At 36.2% G+C, this 21322-nt stretch overlaps 3 protein-coding genes across 4 annotated transcripts; 2 read left to right on the forward strand and 1 right to left on the reverse strand.

Annotated features, from left to right (window-relative positions):
• On the reverse strand, positions 3570 to 4955 carry LOC18781155 (heterodimeric geranylgeranyl pyrophosphate synthase small subunit, chloroplastic). The gene has a single exon (XM_007214466.2). It carries the CDS (start codon positions 4545 to 4547, stop codon positions 3657 to 3659), a length of 891 nt encoding a protein of 296 aa, XP_007214528.1. The 5' UTR covers positions 4548 to 4955; the 3' UTR covers positions 3570 to 3656.
• On the forward strand, positions 11534 to 17113 carry LOC18781258 (probable beta-1,3-galactosyltransferase 2). 2 transcript variants are annotated; one of them, XM_020562825.1, is made up of 11 exons: positions 11534 to 12081; positions 12971 to 13064; positions 13148 to 13209; positions 13286 to 13497; positions 13595 to 13658; positions 14253 to 14325; positions 14468 to 14588; positions 15048 to 15135; positions 15218 to 15343; positions 15426 to 15535; positions 16562 to 17113. In XM_020562825.1, exons 1-11 carry the CDS (start codon positions 11969 to 11971, stop codon positions 16708 to 16710), a joined length of 1212 nt encoding a protein of 403 aa, XP_020418414.1. In that variant the 5' UTR covers positions 11534 to 11968; the 3' UTR covers positions 16711 to 17113. The 2 variants fall into 2 exon arrangements, with proteins under 2 accessions (XP_020418414.1, XP_020418412.1); XM_020562823.1 differs by having other exon boundaries at positions 11535 to 12081; positions 13145 to 13209.
• Positions 18375 to 19884, forward strand: LOC18778744 (CASP-like protein 2D1). Its single transcript, XM_007212052.2, has 3 exons — positions 18375 to 18734; positions 18835 to 18946; positions 19316 to 19884. The coding sequence occupies exons 1-3, from the start codon at positions 18541 to 18543 to the stop codon at positions 19577 to 19579; spliced, it is 570 nt and encodes a 189-aa protein (XP_007212114.1). The 5' UTR covers positions 18375 to 18540; the 3' UTR covers positions 19580 to 19884.

The raw sequence follows: 21322 nt of genomic DNA on the forward strand, positions 1-21322 counted from the left end.
TTGTCATGTCATGTATAGGGGTTTCTGTGATGGTTTTTTTTTTTTTTTTTGGGTCAGAGAATGTCTTGTGTAGTTAATGTTTTGGGTCATGCTAGGGAGACCAACTTTAGATACCAACTTGTGTTCCAACTCTCTAATAGAGGTGGAGCCCACCAATACAATGGGTCATACACTCTATTAGAGAGTTGGTACACAAGTTGGTATCTAAAGTTGGTCTCCCTAGCATTTTCCTAATGTTTTAGGGTGTAAGAAATCCAATTTTAGTTTGTAGAATTGCCATGAAATTCATCTCCCCTTTCCTCATGGGTTTTAATTGCACATTTCCATTTTCCATGTATAGGTTTTTACTGTCCTAATATGTGAATATTTATGGCCCAAATCATAACTAACTGCAGGTACATCAAGAAGCTGCTGCCATTGTTTTTTGGGAGACTTTAGAAAACCCCAAAGGAGAGAGAAATTTTTTAAGAGAAGCCAAAATGGACAAAATTGCCCTTATTTATTTTTGGATTTCCTAAGGAATCCTTTACATTTGCATGTTTTTTATTTGAAAGTTAAGAGGTTTTTTTGTCTTTTTCAAAAAAAATTTAGTTTTTTTCAAAAGTAAAAGTTTTTTTGTAACTAAAACCTAAATTTATTTTGTTTTTTTTTTTGGGTGAAAACATGAAGTTTCATTCATTTGCCACAAAATCAGTAATGTCAGAACTATAATGATGAGAACCAGGATCATATCATACTGCTATCTCATTGTCCCCTTATGAATGTGGCCAAAATTGACTCACAATATACATTCATTTTCTTGGGTTGGCCTGGCCAGAATGATCTCTATTCAAGTATGGTTAGGTGGGAAGGAAATTGACCACACACAAAAAAAAAAAAAGGTGGGAAGGAAATATTATAAAATTCCATGCGTCGGCCACACGAAGAACTTTTATTTTTATTTTTAATACAATCGATATTTAGAAGAGAAAGAATCGAATCTAGAACTTCGGAGTGCAGTAATAAATGCCTTTAACCACTCTGAGCAACAAAAACGTTTCTCTCCACCTCTATTAGAGAGTTGGTACACAAGTTGGTATCTAAAGTTGGTCTCCCTAGCATTTTCCTTCTTTTAATCCATAATTGCACTACGCCAAAATACATAAAAGATCTACCTATGCTGTCTAAGCAAGTTACCTTTATTGGGCCACGTCCCACATGGGGAAAAAGGCATTTTGCCCTTTGAATGAACCCCATTATTGTTACTGCATGCCCAGCCTCCCAAACGATATGGAAGAAGGACCTCACCACCACACAGATAAATCTGAGAATTTGAAAAAGACCTGTGACCAACTGCAATGAATTAATTAATCTCTTTCTTTTTCATTTTGTTTTTTCTTCCTCAAATAAATAAAAATGCTGCAATCTCTTTCAATTCAGAGTGTTCCTCAGCTAGAAAACAAGCTTTCCTTGAGCTTTTCTTAATTTTTTTACTCTCCCCTTTTAATCATGCTTTTAACTGTTTAATCAGTTTACCTCTTTTGACCTTTGGGCTATGACAAAGTGTTGTCTCTTTCTTTCCTAAATTTAACACCCACCCCCCACCCTTAGAGCAAGTCCAGCAGTTAAGGCTGGACTCGGGCTGGAGGGGGGTGTTTTGGGCTAAAAAATAGTTTTCAGCAACAAAAGGCAGCTCGGGCAGGAGGTGGAGGCCACCAGACTGGGCTAGCCTCGGTGGAGTTCGGCCCGAGGGTTGGTGATGTCATCGCCGACGCCAACCTGGCGTCAGCCCTTTAGATTTGATTTTTTGTCCACGTGTCGGCGTTTGGGCTCTCCGATTTGATTTTTTCTTCAATCCAACGGCAGACAATTTTTCTGCAATAAAAAAATGAAAAAAATCGAATTTTTTAAAAAAAATACCCAAAAAATTACTTTTTTTTTTCTTTATACCTTATTTCCATTTTCAACATTTAAATAAATGTCTTTGTCCTTTTACTTTCATTTATTTTTATATTACTCCATTTACTTAAGTTTACAATGCAAATAAGGAAGTACCCCCTATTTGGATTCAAATAAAAATACTAGAAAATCAAATTTCCACCAAATCAAAATATGAAAAATCGGTTTTAGTGCAAAATACGATTTAGGCTAAGAATGATGTTTCATTAAGTCAATATATACTTCATATTAAAATCCCATAAAATCTAGTTTTCTTATTTGATGTGTAAGGAATAAAAGCCGCCAAAAATTATTTTGAGAAAATGATTATTCTGAAAAACCATTTTTCATACTTAGTCAATATTGCACATCCGTTAAAAAAATTCTGGGTTCGCCCGTGTCTATAAATACCAACCAATACTCTTCACTTTTAACACCAAATCCTCATACTTTTTTTTTTCTATAAATACCAACCAATACAACTAATAAAATAAAATCTTATCTGAAAATATTATTCGATATGAATAATATTGACACGTAGGAACCCAAAAATCTTATCCGAAAATATTATCTATATTAATTGTTTTAGTAAAAAAGTTGTGAAAAAAATAAAAAAATGAATAGTATTTGCTATGGCAAAGGGCAACTGCTGGAAACACACTTTGCTGGGGGGCTAGGGCAGCCACTATTCACGTAAATAGTAACTACTATAGAGCTCTCCTTACCATGACAAGGAGCAAACTGCTAAAAATACTCTTATAAGCATCCCAACTAGTCCCTTCTTTGTTTTTTTATTTATGGTAATTGCACTTTATTTATTTAAAATATATTGCCTTTCTCCACTCTATACTGAGATGGCAAATTTTGGCTTTCATAAAATTGTTTTCAGTTCAGGGTATTTTATCAGAAATTTCAAAAAATTGACTGACTTTTCATTGGTGGTCTTGGTATTTTATAGTTTTTAATTTATAGAGCAGAAGGAAAGGATGATCATTGACATTGCTTATTTTAAATAGCAGCAGCACTATAGATATCTAGAAGAGCGGTGTGTGAAACGAAAATAGTATTATTTTGTTATTTTCAGTCAATTACAATATATCATACGTAATAATTTTTTCACTTAACATATCGTAATTAATTAAGAATAACAAAACATTATCATAATCCACCTATATTGAAATAGCCATTTTGGACTACTGAAGCCCAAATGTGATACGCCTTAAAAGTTTTGGGATAATAAACAAACAAACAAATAAATAATTGCCAAGAAAAACAAAACTAACTCATTAGCCAATATTGTGATCTAACAAGTGCGCTACAGTCTCACTCAGGACTCAACGACAAAACTTATGCATTATTTTGTACCTATAATAATAATATAGGTTCCAGTTCAAACCACAAGGTGGCTCAGTGCTCTTACCTTTTAAATCCCTTATCTGTTATTTTTTCGCCTAAACTTTACAGCACTGATTTGTCGGCATACATTCTAAAATAGGACAATCATAATTCTCTTCTTAGTTCAATTATTTGCTCGTAATTTTGCTAAAAATAGTCGCCTATGAAGACACCTTGCCATCTTTTTCTTTTAAAGAAAAATTCAAAATGATTAGGGTTAAATTACCTTATATTTTCTCCGCCACTCCACGCATAAATGCACTACAAACTTATTGTAAATTCTACATCAATCAATCAATCGTATATACGTATAATCTCGTATTTTTATATATCGATTCGCAACGTCAAAGGTTAAAGAGATGATGGAAGCAAGAAATTGCCTCAGCCTTTCCTTCATGGAAAAATTCTAGTTCCTTGAGTGCCAAACTTCTGAGCTCCTTCACCACTTCCGTTGTTTCCATCTCATTTCCTTCTTCAACTCTGTTTGAAAACGCTATCATCACTCCCACACACAGACCATATCTTCTCAATCTCTCTATTTCCTCCTCACTTGCACCTCCTAATATGGCCCCACAGGCGGCCCCACATGCATGGAGCCCACCTTCCTTTTTTTCACACACGTATTTGTAGTGCCTTGATTGTTTGCACAGCATCAGTATCTCATGGTATTGCCCATCCACCATGCCCTGTGACCCCATGGCACGTGTCATTTCAACAATAACCCGTAAAATCCGGTCCGAATTGTTTTGGGCCGGATCCATTGACTTAGCCAATAACTCATACCCAAATGCAAACATTCCATCTCCAGTGAGAAGCTCTATCCCTGGACTGTGAACCATGGGCCTGGGTTTGGGCTTGGTCTTGAGCCTATCGGTTGATAAAAGTTGCTCATGAATGACAGCTGCGGCATGCATGAGGTGCAAGGCAGCTGCCGCAGCAATGGCTTGGTCGCGGTGGCCGCCCACGAGCTCACACGCGGCCACGCACAAGGCCGGCCCGGGGCTTGGCGGGGCGGAAAACACTAAATGGTGCATGGGCTCAAACACTGAGAGTGGAGGCCTGACAAGGATGTGCTGCTTGAGATGGACTTCTATCTCGGCATGCACGGAGGCCCAATAAGGATGATCTTGCGACATTATGGCCATCGTGGTCCTAGATGGACGGCTAGGATTTGATCTTGACATTTTATTTGCCAAAGGGTTTGGGTTGATGCTAATTCGAAGGACAGCTGCCATAGCTAGGAGGAAGCGTGAGAGAGGCTTATTGAGAGAGCGCAAGGTAAAGAGGTTAGATACGATTATATGGGAGAGTCTCAGAGGTAGGTTTGTTCTCGTTTATTGCCGTCTGCTTCGCACATGGCATCTTTTTTATGCCTAATTTGCCAGTGCGTGACGTCGTGTGGCCCCCTTTGTTTCAATAATTACCTGAGCTACATGTCGTATGCCTACTTACATTTCTGAAAACGAAAAGACAAAACATCTAATCAAATGAATGGCTGTGTGACGTGTGACTTGTGACTTGTGTGTTGCTGTCACCAGTGAATCAATACTTTTTGTTTGGAGCTTTATATAGCTGTACCACATCACATGTATCACGTTTAGTGAACTAAGTTGTGTGATTACTCCCATCCAATGTATAAAATATCGAGAATTTTGGAAATATTGATAAAAAAATATGGATATATCAATAAAAATATTGAAAAAATATTAATATTAATAATTGATAAAAATTAAATAAAATTACAAAAATTGTGAGAAAAATTAATATTGAAAAAATATCAATATTAATAATTGATAAAAATTGAATAAAAATTACAAAAATTGTGAGAAAAATTTGAAAATTTTTATTGAAACTTTAGAGGATGTTTTTTCAGTCAATTGTCTATTATCTTATCACAAAAAATTAGAATAAAATACATGGCATGGTGGGTTTGAGTGATTTAAGCTGATTATGTAATGACCTGATAAACACTGTGTCTTTAGAAAATATATAGTAATTAGTGAAAGAAATTAAACACACCATAATTGTTTAGTTATAATAATTTACTACAATATATTATATATGATAAGATATATGAGCTTGACAAAAAACAAAAATAAAAGGCTAAATTGTAGCAATGGTTCCTCAAATAAGGCCTTACTTTACTTTTTGTCCCGCAACCTCAAAAATTGTTATGGTGGTCCTTTAATTAAATATCGCGTTGCATCGCTTGTCATTTTCGTCAATTCTGTTAGTTTTTCCGTCAAAATGGATCACATGTGATGAACGTGATTTTTTTTCGAAGGGCAAATAAGACTTTCACCCAGTTCCTACCCTCACCACTTCTCAGCCCAGTCGCACGACCCTCCCTTTACTTCAACAACCCAGCCTCTTAATCTGAGAACTAAACACTAATGTCCAAATAGAACGATGCCAATCAACAACAATTCAAGAATGAAAAAGGGAAGTTCAATAAATAAAAACATAAATTCAATTTTATATAGAATTGTACCAACAGGAGATGCGGTAACTGAACTGTGAGAGATATATATATATATATATTTATTTATTTATTTGAGGAGTATCATGGCCAAGAGATTGGGGTGGACTATGGGTTGGGTGGAAGAAGGTTTGCTCATTTTGATGGGTTTGAGCTTGGTGGTGCTGAACTTGAGCTTGGTGATGCAAGGAAAAGTGTAAAGGTGGAAGTTGTTGAGTTGAGATAGGTTGTTGCGGTGATAAATTTGGGTAAGTGGGGATGAGGATAAGGTGGCTGTTTTTTTGGGTAGTGTCAGTAGTTTTTTCTTTAAATAGTTTATTTATCTAATAAATATTTGACAAGAATTTCCCAAATTGCCCTTAATTTTGACAGAAAATCTAACAGAATTGACGGAGTGACCAATGATGCAACACGATATCTAATTGAAAGACGACCATAACAATTTTTGAGGTTGAGGAACGAAAAGTAAAGTAGGGCCTTATTCGAAGGACCATTGCTACAATTTTGCCAAAATAAAATACACAATAGCCTGTAATAGACCTTCTAGTATTAGGACAACTTGCCCAATCAGAATCACAGAAGGCACGCAAAGTCAAGTTATTATGAGAAGACAATAATATGCCTTGACCTGGAGAGTTTTTCAAATAACGAAGAATGCGGAGTGCGGCCTCCATGTGAGGTTTATGTGGGGCATGCATAAACCTGCTTAAGATATGAACAGAGTAAGTAATGTTTTGCCTTGTGATGGTCAAATAAATTAAACTACCAACGATTCTTCTATAATGAGCTGGATCTTTAAGTAATTCACCCTTATCAAAGAGCTTAAGACCTTTTTCCATAGGAAAATCAACAGGTGCGACACTTAGGAGTTTTGCATCCTTCAAAATTTCCAATGCATACTTGCGTTGAGATAAGAAAAAGCCCTATTTTGATCTTGATACCTCAATCCCCAAAAAGTATTTCAAATCTCCAAGATCTTTAATACAAAAATGACTGTGCAAAAAATCCTTGAGTGTCGAGATAACTATAGGGTCATTGCCCGTGATAACAATGTCATCAACATAAATCAATAATGCTGTGAAAGAGTGCCCCTTATGGCGTGTAAATAATGAATAGTCAACTTTAGACTGAATGTAACTAGTACAACAAATGGCCTGAGAAAACTTAGCAAACCATTGACGAGAAGCTTGCTTTAAACCATAAAGAGATTTATGAAGGTGACATACCAAGTTCTCCCCTTGTCGCTAAAGACCAGGAGGAGGGAGCATGTATGGAGATCATCATAAAGAAAAGCATTGTTGATGTCAAGCTGATGAATAGGCCAATTACGGGCCGCGGTAAGAGCAAGGAGGCAGCAGAAAATGGACATTTTGGCAGTAGGAGAAAAAGTATCATAATAATCAACACCTTCAATATGAGTAAAACCTTTAGCAACCAATCGGGTTTCATATCGCTCAACGGAGCCATCAAATTTAAGCTTTATTTTATACACCCACCGACAACTAATGGGCTTATTTCCAACAGGTAACTAAGTAAGACTCCAAGTGTGGTTATCAGACAAGGCCTGCAATTTAGATTGCATGACCTCTTGCCAGTGAGAGTGGGGAGCAGCTTCCTCATAAGAACTGGGTTCAACAATGTTACTGACTTGTGGAATGAAAGAAAGGTGAGTCAGGGAATAACGATGATAAGAGATATAGTTGTAAAGCGGAAAACGTGTACCTTTAGTAGGACCCAACAGTAAAGAAGACGAGTGATCATGGATGGGCAAGGATGTGGTGATGCTTACGTTCAAGGATGTGGCGAGCCGTTTCAAGGATGTGGTGATGCTTATGTTCTACAACCCCATTTTGTTTAGGCGTATAAATGCAAAAGTGTTGAAAAATGACGCCCTGTTCATGAAAGAAATTTTGAAGGGAAAGAAATTTCCCTCCATTGCCGACACGAAGTTGTTTAATTTGGGAATCAAATTAAAGAAAAAAAATATTTTTAGAAGATGTTGAGTCTTATGTTTATGGCGCATTAAAAATACCCAAGTAAAGTGAGAATAATCATCAACTATTGTAAGAAAATAATGAGCACCATAAATTGATGAATGCTTATAAGGGCCCTAAATATCACAATGAATTAAATCAAACGATTTGACATAGGAAATTGAACTTGTTTCAAAAGGGAGACGATTCTGCTTTGCTAATGGAAAAACATGGCAAGCGTTATTAGAGACAAAAGGGAAATCTATTAAATGCTTAGACATAAAATTTAATCTAGAGGAAGAAACATGGCCAAGACAACGATGTCAAAGGTCTGTGGTGGTGACAATGTGATCGTAGGATGGACGGTGAGATGAATGTTGGTGGGTTATGTTGGGGGGTTTCTTCGCCGATAGTGCCACAAAATAATAAAGCCGGCCATGTTGCTTACCCGAACCAATTGTCTTCCTCATAGCAAGGTCCTACAAAATACACCAACATGGGAAAAAAGTCACTGAACAATTCAAATTGTTTGTAACACTACTCATAGACATCAAATCTACTATGAAAGTAGGTACACATAGCACATCACGCAAAGTATAAGTAGAATTGAGAGGGAATGATCGTGTGGCAGTAATTGAGGCCTTCTCCCTACTAGGCATGCGAACCGGTTGCATAGAATGATCAATATTTGAATGAACTAACAATTTTGGAGAAGAAGCAATGTGGTCAGTCGCGCCACTGTCGATAATCTATCGCTGAAATTTTAATTTTGACAAACCTTTATTGGTGGCAACGACATTGACCTGGGATTTCTTGTTAGGCGCCGGTTTGTTATTTATGATAGCCAACATTTTCTGAAATTGAAGGTCTGAAAGGCCAGACATAATGGACTGCATCTCATCATTGGTTGGGCCTTCCGAAACATGATTGGAAGATGGACCACCACGATTTTTCTTAGGTTTGTGGTGTGGATGACCTTCTGGATACCCATGAAGCTTCAGCAGGTATCGATGTGATGACCATTCACAATGGGTGTAATGAGTGCAATGGGGTCGGTTCCTTGAAGATCCAGTGCGGTGGTCATCATGTTTGGAGGTCTGGGAAAGGTTTGGGTCTGACCGGTCAGTGTGACGATCCTCGCTATTGGTGGATCGATTCTGATGCGTCCAGTTGTAATAACCATGGCAACAGTATCAGAGGTTCCAGTAGGGCTCGTGAGGCTTCAAGCGTGCATTGCTTTTCTTCTTGGCTGATGAAAGAGTATGCTTGGTGAACATACGGCAAGGGATTCGTCAAGAGAATTTGGCCACAAACAGCACTATAAGACTCATTCAATCCCATAAGTAATTGCATGAGTTTGTTGCGATCGTCGTGGGATGCACAAGTGTAGGTAGAAGAATCTGTGTAGGAAGCAAGTTCATCCCAAAGACCTTTCAACTTGGTGTAATAGGCAGCAACTGACAATTGATTTTGTGTCAAATATGAAGTCTCCTGTTGAAGCTGGAAGATACAAGGAGCATTGCTTTGAGAGAATCGTTCACGAAGATCCTCCCAAATTTCGCAGGCTGTGGTGCAATAAATGACACTATCATTGATTTTGGGATCAAGCGTGTTGATAATACAGTAGAAAACCATGTCATTACAGCGCATCCATACCGCGTGTTCATCAAGATTGGATTCCGATGACGGCTTTTGGAGAGTTCCATCAACGAAACTCAATTTATTCTTTGCGTTTAATGAAACAGTCATGAATTTGCGCCACGTCGCATAATTATCTCCATTCAAGGGCTTTGGTACAATTACCAATTTGGATGATCTGAATTATTGATGTAGTAAGGGGTTGAAGGTTCAAGCTTGAATGTGCCAGAGGAATCACCCAGGGCTTCCAACGGTGAAAGATCTGCAGCATGAGAAGATAAGGTGCAACAGGAAAAGAAATATGAAGAGCTAGGGTTTAATGTCATGCTCTGATACCATGTGAATTTGATATTGGAAGAGAATAATTTTAATTGATAGGTACAATTGGTTTATATAAGAGTGTCTTAGTGTACAAGGAAACAAGTCCTCTAATCTAGGAAACCTACTAGAAAAGCAAATCCTAATTACAACAATATTGATATTAATCGATATTATACAAACTCATTTCCTAACAGTTGACACGCTAATACTCATTCTTTGTCATTGTTTTGTGATATAATAATAGATAATTGACTAAATAAACATTCTCTAAAGTTTCAATTAAAATTTTCAAGTTTTTCCAATTTCCGTGGTTTTTATTCAATTTTTACCAATATTGATAATTTCTCGATATTTCCATTAATATTTCCGTGTTTTTAAACCACTAATATCGTAAAAAAAAGATTGCATCGACTATTCCAAAAGATGTCAAGATTGCCAAAGACTTAACACGGTTCAACATGTTCCGGTTGGACCCTAGTTTAGAACATGCAAGTTTTTTTTGTTAATAGTGGCACGAGAAAAAATGTGCTGAATTACATTTATGCCACCAATGAATTTGCTTTTTATTTCTATTTTAATTATTGTTATTGCTTAATATTTAAATTTTGGCTAATCAAGCTCAATTTGATTTTGATGAGATCCGAGAAATTATCTATCGCAAGTTCAACCCGAGCTTCATACCCATTTGAACCCAATCAAATCTTAGATAGGGTTTGGGAATTATAACCCTAAACAAAAGGTATGTATAATGGGTCATTGCTTTGCAGGTATTTGATCATTCATTTCATTTGATGGGGCCTCTGGACCTGTAAAATCCATTATTTGAGTCATGTTCTTTGCACGTGCTCCATGTGTGCATGCCGTCTTCTGGTATGTTAAGGGTAGTTGAGTTGAGCATTTGTGAAGACAAATAAATTTAGAAGGAAAGAGTCCACCGTTTGATTCTCTAAATAAATTAAATTATTCTGCACCTTATGCCGACATGTGATACTGGTTGTTCAACAAACATTTATTTTCTTCACTTACAATGCAATATTGTATTAATTTTGTAATAGTACGTTTCAAATTAAATCATACAATTTAGTTCATAAACATTTAGCGATAAGGGTAATGCTAGGTTTACCATATTTTGTACCACCTTTCTAACAGAGGTGAAGCACACTAATATAATAGGGCTCACCTCTATTCTATTAGAGAGGTTGTACACAATATGATATAAAAATGTGGTAAGCCTAACATCTTCCTAGAGGGGTAATGCTCGATATACACTTAATTTTTGCCTGTACATTTTGATTTGCTCCAATAAAAAAAACCAAAAGAAAAAACTTTGATCTATGGTCGGGTGAAGTTCTTTTGTAATGTTTGTCTAAAATCCATAATCCTCTGAGTAACATTCCGAACAAGTTTTAAACCATCCAATTCCAATTTTGTTTCATTGCCAAATACCTATGCAGATGTTTCCCCTTTCACTTACCAATTCCTTCTTGTGTCTAGAAAAACTTAACTATCATAGGTACATAGGCGGAGCTAACCTTTCCATATTTGAGGAGGCCAATAACTCAAAACTTTCATTATTTTCTTACTAGTTACATGTAGTTTCATAAGTTTTCATTAAATTTTAAAAAAGAAAAATGATGCCTTTTTAGGTTCACGATTGCACATATAATTTTTTTTCTATATCTCTTGTCACGTCATTTGTCACGTAAAGTTTCTCCTTATGGATTTGTTACTTCTCATACTCAAAGCCTTTCATAGGCCTTCTATTTTGGGTCAGAAATTTACTCAAGATCTCAAGTGGTATAGTATTTTTGAGGCGCACAGGCTTCTTCACAAATCATAAGGTGGTTAAGATGTCTCTCACGTATGGCAAAACTTCAGAAGTACAACTTGGAACAGAAAATTGAATATAAAAAGTTTTGTTGAGGTCAATTATGTAATTTTTGTACAGTATTTCAAGTTTCAACACCAATGGTTGTTGGGTCTTCCTCACCTCCACCTTCTCTTTAACACCAATTCAGAAACACACAACGACACCGGCCCAGAAACCCAAGAGACCAGACCTCCATGCTTTGAGCATGCAGAGGTTTCTGTGAAAACATTTGGGTGTTCGACTTTTCCTAAGGAGTGTGGAATTTTTGGATCTGAATTTGGGTCAAACAACTGAGTTGACTTCATTGACTTGGGATTGGTAATGAGTCATGTATTGATTTAGCTATTGGGTTTGGTTAGAGTGAAGAGAAGTACAATGTCTTGGAAGAGCAGAGGAGCCGAGTCAGCTTCAAAGAGTGCAGTGTCTCGGAAATGGACCATTTTGTTTTGTATTGGTTGCTTTTGTGCTGGGATGCTCTTCTCTGATAGGTAATTTCTACTCACATAAAGCTTCCATTTTTCTTTGGATTCGATCCATTTGTTTAAGTATTTAGCATGTAACTCTAATTTGGTGAAGTTTGTAGCTTCCTTTTCCCCTTAATTTTAGTAAAAGATTTGGAATTTTGGTGGGTTTGTGTATATTGGCATCAATTGTGTCAGCCAATAGTTCTTAAAGAATATTGGTGAGTGATGATGGATTTTGAACGGTCTTCTGGGTTTGGTAATTAAAGCATCTTTGGTGTATTTGTTAATTGTTTTCTGGGAATCTTAAAGTGGAGATTAATGATGATGGCCGTGGTTTTTAAATGCAGTTTTACTAATCAGACAATGAAGCTTATGTGTCCTGGAATTCTCTTTTTTCTGTATTACAATTATGAGATTGTGATAGATCTGAATTTCATGTAATAGATCCAACTTTTGAAAGTTTATATGAATATTATTCATCGTACTGCTTGAATTCAGACATCATGCTTGGACATCAGTTGCTGTCCTAATCATTTAGTTCAAGAGAGGACTCTGGTGTCCCTTCTTCATTAAGTGGTCCTGCACCGTCTTCTGTGCGGCCCCTCCCTCCCTTGACCTTTCCTTTCCCTCTCTTTGCTTCTCATTGACGGAAAACCTTTTGATGGGTTTCTCCTGCATGATTTCCAGATTAGGATATCGGTTTTTGATAACATCCTCTAGCATCGCTTATCTGCTTACACGTCACATTCCGGTTGCTACGTGCTATTTCTCTGCGAAATGTGCATGCATACACATCAAAACATGTTATTACTTGGAACATTATCAGAAGCGATAAAGTAGTGTGTTCTGTGGTAGAGTTTAATTCCAGGCATGTTCTATACTTACAAAAATAATAAATAAACTCTGCCAACAGAATGTGGTCAGTGCCTGAAATTAAAGGCATAGCGAGGACGGCAAGGCATGAAGAAGAAACACTGCAATTAGTTTCTGGCTGTGATCCAACAATTGTGAGTATCTTTTATCCAAATAACCATGTCTTTTTCTTTTCTTTATTTGTTTATTTATCTCTACCTTTCTTTTTGTTTAGAAGGATGTAGAACATGAACAGAAGGATGTTTATGGGGAAGTTTCAAAGACTCATCATGCTATACAGTAAGCCAATGCCGGAGCTTATCTAAATTTTGTTGAAGTTGCCACTGTTATATCTCATGACTCTTACAAAATGCAGCACACTGGATAAAAAAATTTCAAATTTGGAGATGGAATTAGCTGCTGCAAGGGCTGCACAGGAATCTATACTTAATGGTTCACCTATTGCAGAAAATTTAAAAATTCCGGAGACAAGAAAGAAAAGAAAATATCTAATGGTCGTAGGAATAAATACTGCTTTTAGCAGTCGAAAGCGCAGAGATTCAGTTCGTGCTACTTGGATGCCTCAAGGTTTGTTGATTGACAATCTGCTTTCTTGTATAATTTTCTAATTAGATTTGAAAGCGTCTGACATTTCCTTTCCACTTTTTCTTTACTATATGATTAGGCGATAAAAGAAAGAAGCTTGAGGAAGAAAAGGGCATTGTAATTCGCTTTGTAATAGGTCACAGGTGGGCATTTGAGTTCAAAGCTATTTGTTGATACCAATTTTCTTTTGATTTCTCGTTTAGGTATTCCGTCAATAGATTTCATGAAGGTCTCAGTCTTTCACAAGAAAATCATGTAATTTGGTTCTTTGCTATTGAGATCTTTATCCTGCCATAGATTCAATCTATGTAGAGAGTTTTTATTTATTAAAAACATTCTGGGAATCATACAACGTGATAGAATCAAATACTCTTTTCCCCTTTGGTTGTGTCTTAAAATTCTAATTTCTTTTCCCCCTCCCTTTTACTATCCCCATCATAATTTATTCTCCATCATGTAAAGAAACACTACAAGTGTGCATGCAAGACAGCTTTCAGGCTCCATTGTCTATATGTGTATGTATGCATTCTGTTTTCACTACTGCATTTCTTATTTCTTATTTATTTTTATGTTTTATCTCAAAGTTAATTTTTTTATCACATGATTTACGCCCCGATTATCTACGATATAGTCACCTCAACTTTGAAATATTTTGCACTTCTTTAAAGATAAAAAAATATAAACTTTAATGATCACAAACTGATTTGTCTTTCCTCTATCACCTGTTCCATTGCTAGTGCTACATCAGGTGGTATCCTTGATAGAGCTGTTGAAGCAGAGGATAAAAAACATGGTGACATTTTGCGGCTGGTAAAGCCCTTATCTTTTCAACTAGTTCAGTTAGTCTTTTATCTGACTGCAGAACAGAAATACAATGTCGGGACATTTCATAATGTGTTGATCTGAGGAAAAAGCTGATTGAAATTTGTCTTCATAAATTTTGTGAAAGCAGGATCATGTTGAGGGCTATCTTGAATTGTCAGCAAAGACGAAGATCTTTTTTGCCACTGCTGTTGCTTCATGGGATGCAGATTTCTACGTCAAAGTTGATGATGATGTACATGTAAATATAGGTATATATTTATCATGTGTTCTGTTTCTTTTGCATGTATAAAAGCATAAGAAATCTTTTACTCAGGAATTTTTTTTGTTTTTGTTTTATTGAGTTTGAAGCATTCATTATTCAAGCTCAAAATTACTTGTCCACTTGGTATTCATAAAGTTTCCTAAGTATTCATGCTTTACATAACCTCTAAATGTTTTCATGATGAATACTGAGTGATGTAAAGCATTGTCTTCATATGACTATGTTTTGCAACAAAGTGGGTAGTACTGTGGCCAAAAATGTTGAAAATTTGTGTTTTCAAGGTTTTAAAACTGGAAATTGGCTTTTCTTGAATACAGCTGAAATTAGAGTCTTGTTTAAGTAGTCATTAATGTTGGCATTTTTGCTGCAGCCAGTGTGTAATAACTTTTGCCTATATCTTTCTCCATTTTCCTTAGTGTCGAATTCATTCATCATGTTTTTGCAGGAACACTTGGAGCAACTTTAGCTAGACATAGATCAAACCCCAGGGTGTATATTGGATGCATGAAATCTGGTCCAGTCCTTGCTCGAAAGTGAGCTGTACACTCTTCAAACTATTTCTTTCAGCTAGTCATTTTTGCCATTCTTTCCCTTACCTTATTTGTTTATCAACAGGGGAGTGAGATATCATGAGCCTGAGTATTGGAAATTTGGCGAGGAAGGGAACAAATATTTCCGTCATGCCACAGGACAGCTCTATGCTATCTCAAAAGACTTGGCTACTTACATATCAATCAACCAGTATGTTTCCATATTCTGTATGGTGGCAATCTTTCTGCCCAAAGTACGTTTACTTATTTCTTACATTATGCTAATCATGTAGGCATGTGCTACACAAGTATGCCAATGAGGATGTTTCTCTGGGGTCGTGGTTCATTGGATTGGATGTGGAGCAGATTGATGACCGAAGATTATGTTGTGGAACACCACCTGGTAATTTCATATGCATCTATTTTATCCCATTTCCTTTTAACTATCTGGGTATTAATGAGGATTGCTATGGCATTAGTTTTGGGAAAAGAAATTTTGGTCACTAAGCATCTGATTAACCTGGGTTGTTGCACATACCATATCTTCAACGTTGTGTTTCAGTTATTTAGAGTGCCAATGGATCACCAAGACATTGTTTATTATTCCGACTCTTTTAGCAAACAAGTTGACTTATTTATTTGGGTAGCACAATTTTCACGATGTGGCACACTGGGAATGGGGATAGTTTGGTGATTGTGACAAAAAGCATTGGCTTACATGTTATACAAGGCCTAGTTCCACAGGCAGCTGAGGTTTGAGTTTTTCACTCATTACAGACCCATAGAATTGAAATGCCAGAGGATGTATTTAGTGTAAAAAAAGTGGGAAAGACACAATTACCCATTGTGTTTACTTTTCTGAAAAATAATAATAATTAGAAGAGACAACTACTACCACTTTAAAGCACGCCTGCCCTTTAGCTATGACCTTTGTTACTACACACAAGTCTGTGCAGTGGCTTTCCTATCTAGGATTGTGTTATGGGTTGATTATAGCCCATTGATTGCCACACTTCTGTTTAGCTGGTGACGCTTGATCATGGTGACCAGCGGCACATCTAAAACTCGTCATGAGATCTTAGCTTGGATCCTCCGATCTATTGACCATTTCTTACCAGAAGTTCACTTCTTTCTGTTTATGACATACATTCTCATGTGACTTCTGTTTAAGACTTCAAGGTCAGGTTTGATCATGTGCGGAATAACATGGTTGAAAGACACCTGTCTTTCCCTGTGATGCTCTTTCCATGTTATTGGTGGGTGAGTTTTGTGTGGATTTGCCCATTCATTCATGATAAGTTTACATGTTAAAATTACAAATAAAACAAAATGGGGGTGAAACTTAACGGTGCATGGTTCAAGCTAGGAACAGATATTATCATAATGAAATTTACAAATAGAAGTTTAATGGTGTTAATTGTTACCACAGATTGTGAATGGAAGGCTCAGGCAGGCAATGTCTGTGTTGCTTCGTTCGATTGGAGTTGCAGTGGAATCTGCAAGTCTTCCGAGAGGATCAAGGAGGTCCATCGGCGCTGTGGAGAAGGTGAGAATGCTTTGTGGAATGCAGTTTTCTAACCGGCAACTTTCTTCCTAACTCAGGAGGAACATGTAAATGGCTTGAGCTTGTATCATAAAGTTCCGCACAGAAAAATGTTTGTAACACAATATGTAAAATGAGATGCATAGCGAGATGGGTTGGCACCCTGCTGGGGAAGTTGCTTTCCTATTTCTGGGATTCTACTCCATTTTAGAAGAGGAGAGAACCCCAATAACAAACTTAAAAGAGGCAAGAGATTGTAGTTAATTCATTCTTTGAGTGCTTCCGGGGCCATTTGTAAGTCTTCCATGGCTAATGGAGCTCCACAATAAATGCCAATGTCCTGCTGCCTTTTACTTTATAAATTAGTGCATTGCAATTGAACTTTTTGTGGGTTTTATACCTTTTCCATGATAGTAGAAGAAATGAGGATAGATATTTTTTGGTGCTCTTTCTTGATGATGAAGCTTCACTGTGCAAAGCATATGTGACCACAGGCCAGTAGACTCAATTCACTTGAATTTACTGAGTTAACAACTTGTTGATCATAGATACTGCATTAAATGTAACTCACAATATTTATTTATACTCCCATCTACCTGGCTCAGACTAATGAATTTGAGTAGGTGAACTATAAAAGCATCAAGTGACCAAACAAAGGTCATCCATTAAGTAGACAGCTCAACCAAATTGATGGGAGAAAATTTACCAAGAAAATAAAATAAAAAATTATAGGTGAAGACAAATAAGTTATCACCATCAGAGGCAACCTAAGAGATTATCTAGCTCTTGTACTTATAGCATTCTGGGTGGCTCTTTTAGGAAATTATGTTTCCCAACACAAAAAATAAGAAGAGCTTAAATATGTCACTATGAGGTCATGTAGACTTACGATCAACAATCCTCTCTAAGGTGGATTTCTAGTTCACTTGATGAAGTTTTCACACAAGGACTTGATTGGGAATTGGATAAATAATTTTGCTCATTATCTTTACTTTTAAGTGGTGGAGCATCATCATTTCACTCAATGTTTGCCAACTGTTATATTATAATTAACCATAGCTGCCAATGGAGTTTAATTACGACATCATAGTTGCGTGTGTGTGAAAAATCTCCCTGTTTTATAGTTTAAACTATCGCTGGTACTAAAAAAAATTAATTAACTACAGCTAATATGTGTGGTTGTATATATTATAAAAGTGTGCACCTAAGGAACTTGAAATAGATGAAAGTAAGGAACTATGCTTTTGAATGCATATGTTCAATTGTTCTCAATATAATTGAAAGGGTTTTATACTAAAGTTAAAAGATGGTGAGCTTATGAATTCCCTTTCTCATAATAAAGTAGTTTAAAGTATCAGGGAAGCCTGATGTCATGTAGAATCACCATCAATCATGGCATTTGTTCTAGATAATCACAACACCATGTCATGATTTCTTGCCCTTGAAAAGCAACAGCCCCACTATCATATCTTTTCCCCTCCCACTAACAAGACTTCATGTAATATATCTCCACACATTCTTTCAAGCATTTTGTTTTATATATAAAAATAAAATAAAACCTTAGCTAAGTAAAATAAAATAAAAATAAAAAGAAAAATAAACCCATATTGATTATTTTTCCACCCAAAAAAAAAAAAAGGTACAAGTACACAAGTATATCTACCATCTTCCCTAAACTGTTTTATATTTATTACCCACATTTCCATTTAGTCTTAGCAACATTTTCATCTCTCTTGTGCATAAAAAAAATAGAAAAGAAAAGAAATTTTCATCTTTCTGTGCCGTCTGCAGCACTCTCATTCTCATATAATAAGACTAGAGGTTCTTGTTAAAGTGAAAGTTGGTCTTATCTGCATTGCCCAAAAATGAGAGAAAACTTGGATGAAAATGCTCCTAACTTCACTTCCAACCTTCCTGTTCCTGCCCTGAAGCTCCTAGATTGCTCCCTTAGGGTTTCAGTGATTCCTCTTAGCATTGCAACCATATGGCTCACTGTGACAAACAAACAAGACAACATCAGCTATGGGAAGCTAGAGTTCAGCAATTTCACGGGCCTCAAGCAAGAACCCCATTCATCTTCTTTTTCATTTTCTTGGACATTAATTTGTCTGCCTAATTCTTCTGTTTTTAAATTTAATATTTGAGCTGTCTTTCTGCAGGTACATGGTTTGCATCAGCACCATTTCTGCTGCATATGCTTTTCTTGCAACTATGGCCTCATGGATCAGATGCTTGGTGACTAAAGCTTGGCTTTTCTTTGTCTCTGACCAGGTTCATCTTCTTTGCCCTTCTTTGTCCCCTTCAATTTATTTTATTTTCTCTCTCTTTTTCACTTTCAGACATAATAATAATACTAATATATAGGAGGTGGATGTTTGGAATTTTGGGGAAAAAAAAGAAATACCTACCCTCATAAATAATTCTGTTCTTATTATTTTTTTCACATATGTCCTCAAAGGTTGTCAACATTTTGATAAAATGTGTGATTACCCATTTTGGTTTTTATCCTGATTTGTGTTGAAGGCTTAATTGTAATGTTGAAAACCACTAATTAAGGTCCCAAATTTGGCACATATATATGTAAGAGGGTGGCCTTTGCTGATTTTGTGTCCTCTTCTTTTGTCTGAATTTTGGGTGCAGATTGTGGCTTACTTAATGCTCACATCTGGTGCTGCAGTTATGGAGATACTGTCTTTGGCCTCCAATGGTGACAGGACAGTCTCATGGAGTGAAGCTTGTAGTTCTTATGGAAGATTCTGCAGTAGAATGAAGGTGGCCTTGGTTCTCCATGCCCTGGCCCTTTGCAGCTTCATTGTCTTAGCTGTGATTTCAGCTTATAGGGTCTTTAGCATGTTTGAGCCACCTGCTGCTTCTCATAAAGAGGTGGATGAAGAGAGGACTTAGATGGGTTTTCTTCCATAAATCTGAAGAACATAAAAAGAAATATGATATATATATTTATATGTATATCTATGAAATGATTAGTTTTGAAGTGTTTCCAAGTAGTTGGAATATCTGTCTTTCCAGATTAAAATAAAGGTCTAGGCTTCTAACACAAATCATCTTGTTTGACAAGTGGAGCCCTTTAGTGCACTAAAAGTCCATATTCTCACCTACCACACCCAAAGCTGAACTTTCCACCAACTTACTAGAGTGAAGATGAAGCTCCAAAAATTTGTCGGAAAGTAGTGTGACTCTCGTTTAAAATGCATTTCGTGCCAGCATTGAAAGAGATTTTAAGTTCGATTTTCTTCTTCTTCATCGATCACAAAAACGAAAAAAATCAAAAGTAACAATTTTTTTACTATCAATTTAGTAGGTCACATGTAAAGGCATTATAATCTTTCTTGTCCACGCTCATTGAATCAGTTAAAATAATGCACTTACAGTCCAAGTAAACCCAAAGAATTTGGTTGCAAATTGATGTAATTAAATATTCGATCAAAACCACAAAGGTAAAATCGAATACATTGAAACCGCAGTACCTGAAAAAGATCCTAACATTTGCAGAAGGTCCATTTGATTGTTAGTACTACTAAACTCCAAATTTATTTATTTGGCACTACATCATTTACTCAAATCAGGACCAAATTTAAACTTCATTTCCAACAGACAAGAAGATCTTAACATGTGCATGAATTCTCCAATTATATAGTGAAGATCTTAGGTTGTCTTTTTTTACAGATTTCAGTACGATTCGCAGAAGAACGCCAAAGACCAAAGACAAATCTGTAAGTTGACTCCAGTTTTGGACATAAGTCCTTCTCCAACCAGGGAGACAAAATCCAAAATTTGGAATTTTTAGCCCAAAATCTTCTCTAATTTATGTATTTGAAAATTTGGGTTGACTGAAAAATAGGGCAGTATTTGGCCTGAGATTCCAGTCCAGGCGGAATTAACATTGCACTTCAATGGCTGCATTTCAAATGGGCTGCTTTCTTTTGCTTTGTTTTTTGTTTTTTTTTTTTTCATATTTAAAGGCTAGAAATCAATGGCTGATATTAAAACTTGGCTGGATCAACAACAAAAAAGTAATTCAATAGTTGAAATTTAAATTCAAAAGGAAAAATAAGTAAATATATTATCTAAGTTCGATACGATCTCAAAACACATCCTAAACTCTATAAATACTCATCAATTTGTTATTAAAAAAAGAGATTATATCATTCTTTAACAATTTAATAAAATTACGGACTCAAATTATGAGTCCTCAATTTTGAAGGAAAAAACAGTTAAAGTCATAAAAATACATAAATAATTGCATTTTAAAAGGTGAAATTTTGTATGAGTCCACAAAATTGGAGGAAAAATAAATAATTGTATTTTGAAAGGTGAAATTTTGAGTTGGAATCGTCTAGGTTGGAGATGGCCTAACAAGTACAAATTAAAGCAAACTTGTTGAGCTTAGCATTATATTCGTTTTTTAGTCAGACTACCCAGTTCTATTTGTGGTCCATCGAAACTCGGCCCAATATGGAGCAGGATCAGAAAGGATCGCAGTCCAGATTAGTCCAAGGAGAACTCAACCAATTGTTGTTTGTGGCCCTCTGATCAGCAAACGAAACGACAACAACGACCGTCGTTTAGTGGAGAAGGTGAATGAGTGATGAGTGAAGAAATTTGCTTTCGGGATAAGTAGTAAAAGTA

The sequence above is a fragment of the Prunus persica genome, chromosome G4 (assembly GCF_000346465.2).
Source record: "Prunus persica cultivar Lovell chromosome G4, Prunus_persica_NCBIv2, whole genome shotgun sequence".
NCBI lineage: Eukaryota > Viridiplantae > Streptophyta > Magnoliopsida > Rosales > Rosaceae > Prunus > Prunus persica.